This window comes from Trachymyrmex cornetzi, unplaced genomic scaffold, assembly GCF_001594075.2.
Source record: "Trachymyrmex cornetzi isolate Tcor2-1 unplaced genomic scaffold, Tcor1.1 scaffold358, whole genome shotgun sequence".
NCBI classification, from domain to species: Eukaryota; Metazoa; Arthropoda; class Insecta; order Hymenoptera; family Formicidae; genus Trachymyrmex; species Trachymyrmex cornetzi.
The window spans coordinates 52823-57672 of record NW_017298300.1 but is presented as its reverse complement, the minus strand read 5'-3'; the positions used below and the strand labels follow the sequence as shown (position 1 = coordinate 57672).

At 34.1% G+C, this 4850-nt stretch overlaps 1 protein-coding gene across 1 annotated transcript in view; it reads left to right on the top strand.

Annotated features, from left to right (window-relative positions):
* The window catches only part of LOC108763337 (protein kinase C-binding protein 1), an 18788-nt gene that overhangs the window by 7667 nt on the left and 6271 nt on the right, over positions 1-4850 (top strand). Inside the window, exons 4-5 of the mRNA XM_018510841.1 lie at positions 335-542; positions 4474-4807. Coding sequence (XP_018366343.1) covers positions 335-542; positions 4474-4807 — 542 coding nt within the window. The remainder of the gene's footprint in view (positions 1-334; positions 543-4473; positions 4808-4850) is intronic.

The following is a 4850-nucleotide window of genomic DNA, read 5'->3' as shown; positions in this document are numbered from 1 at the left end:
TCCCTCCCTCCCTCCCTCCCCCTCTCCCCCCTACCTACCTCCCTCCCTCTTGCTCTCTTTCTATATCGCTTCCTTTCTCTCCTTCCATCACTCTTTATCTCTCTATTTTTCTTTCTTTCCTTTATGTCGTTCTTTCTTTTTTTCTCTTTCTATCTCTCTGAAATCCTGAACTTGAATCCCGATGTATGTGTGCGATCTCGAGATTAATCTTCTCGATCGTCCGTGAGTTTTGTGAGTCACTGCGAGAAGCTGGCCCGCGACCTGAGCCCAACAACCAACCAATCAACCCCGTGTGACTGTGCTACGACAAACCAGGAAACGAATTTGAATGCAGGGAGAATCGGCGGCGGCGGCGGCGGCGGCAGCGGCGGTAGCGGCAGGGCGAATGCCGGGTATCGTCGAGGTCACCACGCCGGCAACGCCTGGTAGTTCGCTCAAGACCCCTAGCACGCCACGAATTGATATCAGTAGAGCAAGCAGTTCTTCGCACCATGAGGATAGTAATTCCAGGGACTCGTCACCTGAACGGGAGCTTCTTGCAGGTGATTACTCTTTTGTAAACTACTATCCCAATCGTTTTACTTCCAAGTTTCAAGTTTTTTTTATACTTTGCTCAACGACACCAATTGCACTGCGTGACACTCTGGTAATACTATATTCACCTAACTTTAAGTGAAATAATAAATTTGATAAATTTGGAACTGATTTAATTTAATCGATTTTGATAAATGGACAAGTATTTTACGGTAAAGTGTGAGGTACAGTAAAGATGAAATAATTCTTTTGAAATATATCAAGTATCATTCAAGGATATAATTTGGATTTTGGAACTGTATTATGAATATATAATCATTAATGGTATAAAAAAAATTCAAGCAGAGTATTGAGATTGATGGTATGAAATGAATCTATGCATATATTTTGAATACAAATATATTCGAGAAATACGATAATCATTTCAAAATTAATAATTAATTAACTAACGTTGGCTGCGTAATTAATGACAGAATGTACATTAATGATATACGATATAGACTCGGTCAGAAATAAGATCCTTTAAAGTGTACAGTAGTTGAACATGTTTCGTAGGTAATCGGATTATAGTCTCCGAGTATTTTTGAAAACATTTCGGAACAATATTTGCATTTTATTTCATTCTCTGAGCAATCTATTCTATTATTTTCGTAGATATACGTACATATAATATTAGTTAGCTGTATACTAGTGTAAATACCAAACAGATAGATTCAGTATCGCCAATTTAATGTATATTTTTGGAATATTCGAATGCATTTTTATGAATGTAATAGATTACTTTCAAGTATGCATATTTTTAATTAATAAATCAGTCTAAATAAACGCGGCGAGTGTTGTAAATATTTTTTGTTTGAATTTATTCAATCTTGTCATTTTCTGTCAATTTTTATTAATTGCGACGTTCGACATGGCATAATACACAACAATGATGTAGTAATCGAACACATGTATCCAAGGCGAATTAGCGCGATTAAATTGAGAATTTATTGGGCGGTTACAAAGAAGCGAACTTTGCGTGCACAGGTGCATATTTCGAATAGTTTCTGAAAAAGAATTCCTTAGGTCAAGGTTTTGATCGATTCAACTAGAAAAATTTTAATTAAATTGTCTGTTCCTACCGATTGTCCATCTCGATTATTTAATTTAGTGGATTTTTGCACGACATACATACTGCACAAATTACATCATTAAAGCCTCGAATCTTGTCAAATTCCTCATTTGATCATTACTGACACAATCTTCTTACCTATTAATACTTTTGAGTCTTGCACGGGTATCAGGAGACGCGGTAGCGGCTCCCGTCAAGTATATTTTTGCAATACATAATAATATAATACCATGTCTCATGAAACAGACGCTACAGCGTATATATCCTTTACAGGAATGAACTCGCTTATATAATTAAAAATTATTGTTTTGTTTAAACAAATTGATGTTATTAAAAAATGCATATATTGGGGGGAAGAATATAGATTTTTACAATTAAAATGAGATAATAAGCATGTCCATAAGTGTACTTGATGCTTAGATATGAATATGTGCACGTATTTTTCAGCCCCAATTTATGTCATTTATTCATTTAGATACGTCGTCGTCGTCGTCGTCGTCGTCGTCGTCTTCGTTAAATTTTGTCCCCTTTTACTACACCTTTTTTCAACACTTTCTACACTTTTTCTGAATCTTTTCTACACCTCTTCTGCACTTTTTTTACACTCGTTTTCTGCACTTTTTCTACACCTTTTCTGCACTTTTTCGACACCTTTTCTACACTTGTTCTACATCTTTTCTGCACTTTTTCCGCACCTCTCTCGCATCCTTCCGGCATCTCTTCCGCATCTTTCATGTTCCTTTTCTGCACTTTTTCTACAACAGTACCACATCTCTCACACCTCTCCCGTATTAATTTCGCATTTCTTCTGCACCTCTCCGCATCTCTTCTTACCGTTTCCTCTTTTGCACTTTTTCCGCATCTTTTCCGCACCACTTCTACATTTCTTTTACATCTCTTCCGCATTTGTTCTGCACTTCTTCGCATCGTTTCTGCATATCTTTCCCAATTCTTCTACATCCCATCTGTCTGTATACATTATTTTATTTATTTACATATTTACTTGTATATCTACATTATCTATTCACCTATCGATGTTATCTATCCATCTTCCAATAGGTTTCACCTATTCACCTATATACGTTTTTATTTGGCTATTTATTATATTTATCACCTGTTTACGTTATCTATCTACTCATCAATGTTATCTATTTATTTCTCTGGTAAAAAATTTTTTAAACATTAATATGTACAAATATATGTATAAACATATTTAAACACGCATAAATATTCATAATCATAAGTAATTATACATGAAATATGTCCATACATCTTTCTTTCTTTTGTAAAATTACTTTTTAGTCAATTTTAGTACTAAAAATAATAATAATATTGAGAAAATAATAATAATATTGAGAAAACATGAAAAATAGTTAATGGGACTATTTTCGCATTGTTTATTTTAGAAAAAATCAAGTTTGGAAAAATGCAAAAAAATTTGCTCATACATGACTATAATTTTACATGCAACTATATATGAGCAATTCTTTTATATTTTTCAAAAATTCTCATTATTATTATTTTTAGTATACTAAAAAGTAATTTTATAAACTAAAGAAGGATGTATGAACGTGTATGGACATATCTCATACATAATTATATATATTTATGAATATTTATATAAATTTGAATGAGAGCATGTGTGAGTAAATTGATTAAGATTGATTAATATGAAGATCAGGCAGAATGAAATTATAAGCTGATAGTTTTTAATTAAACTAGAAAATGATAATGAAATAACGATTCATTTCAAACAATATTTATTTATTTATAATTTAATGTTTAACAAAAGGGAATTGCACGAAAACAAAATTATATACTGATATTTGTTAACTAAGCTAGAAAATGATAATCAACCGGAAGATATTAAAAATGTAAAAAAAGAGGCACATCAAGTATATTTTGCAATATGTTTACATAATCAACCATTTTGTAAATGTATGAAAATGATAATGAAAATAATACTTAGCAAAAATTCGTGAAATCTATCGGAAAAGACATTAAAAATGTAAAAAAAAGGCGTCAAGTATTTTTTGCAGAAAAAAGATACCAAAGATAATGCCATAAAAAAAGAAGTGATAGATTATCTATACAGACACTATGAATCTTGACTAAAATGCTATAAGTGTTAGTTCTTCTCTTTATACATATCTGGTCAAATGTTGCTGTCATAAAAATGTTGCTGCAAATTAAATATACAAAAAAATTAAGTCTTTCCTATATGTGATACGAGACACGCAATTAAAATACGTGAATTGGAAAGAATACGGGCGTTAGGAGTCAGGCGCAGAAGACGTCGCACAAATAATACACTTTTGAAGCTTGAAACTTCTTTATTCAACAAACGCGCTAATTACAAGCTTAATAACAAGCGCGTTTGTTGAATAAAGAAGTTTCAAGCTTCATAAGTGTATTATTTGCGCGACGTCTTCTGCGCCTGACTCCTAACGCCCGTATTCTTTCCAATTTTTCGATTTATAAGGAGTCTTGGTTAGTTTGATTTGTTATACGGATTTAAAATACATGAAGTAATGAATATTGAATGTTGATATGTAACTCAAGTATGAGCCGGATGGAAAATTCGGGTGGCCGAACGATACACTTATACATTTTGTAGGAAGCGCGAGAAGACGTGACATAGACTTGTTAAATTGTGCAAACGTTATAGGCGATCATACGGACGATTGATGATATCAAGTGCAAGAAGGGAGAAATCTTTCGTAACATTTAAACGTCCGATTTAATCTACATAGACTTTAAAAATTATTAGAAACTTTTGGAGAACGCCGTTTAGGAATGAAAACTCTAGAGATCCCGTGAATTTCTAGGTGCGGATCCTCCGTCAGGTTGCAAGCTGACTCTGGGTTATAAGGAAGATGCTCAAGATCTGAGGTCTTCTACGGAGGAGCTGGATTTACAGGATCCCATCCACGAACAGGATCTCAAACGGGAGTCCAAAAGGCGAAAACGAAAGGAAACCGATGGATCCCAATCGGATTATAGCGGCAAGCAGCTAGGTCAGGATCGTGAACGCAAAGACAGTAACTGCTCGGAGATATGTTTGCTCAACATCAGCGGTAGAACATCTAGATTATCGTCGGTTGGTAGTCAAGGCTCCGGCGTCTCGGGGAAGCTCTCGGTTATGTCAGCGACTTCCTCCAGGTAAGAAACGCAAAATAATGAAGATGAAAATACGTTATATATA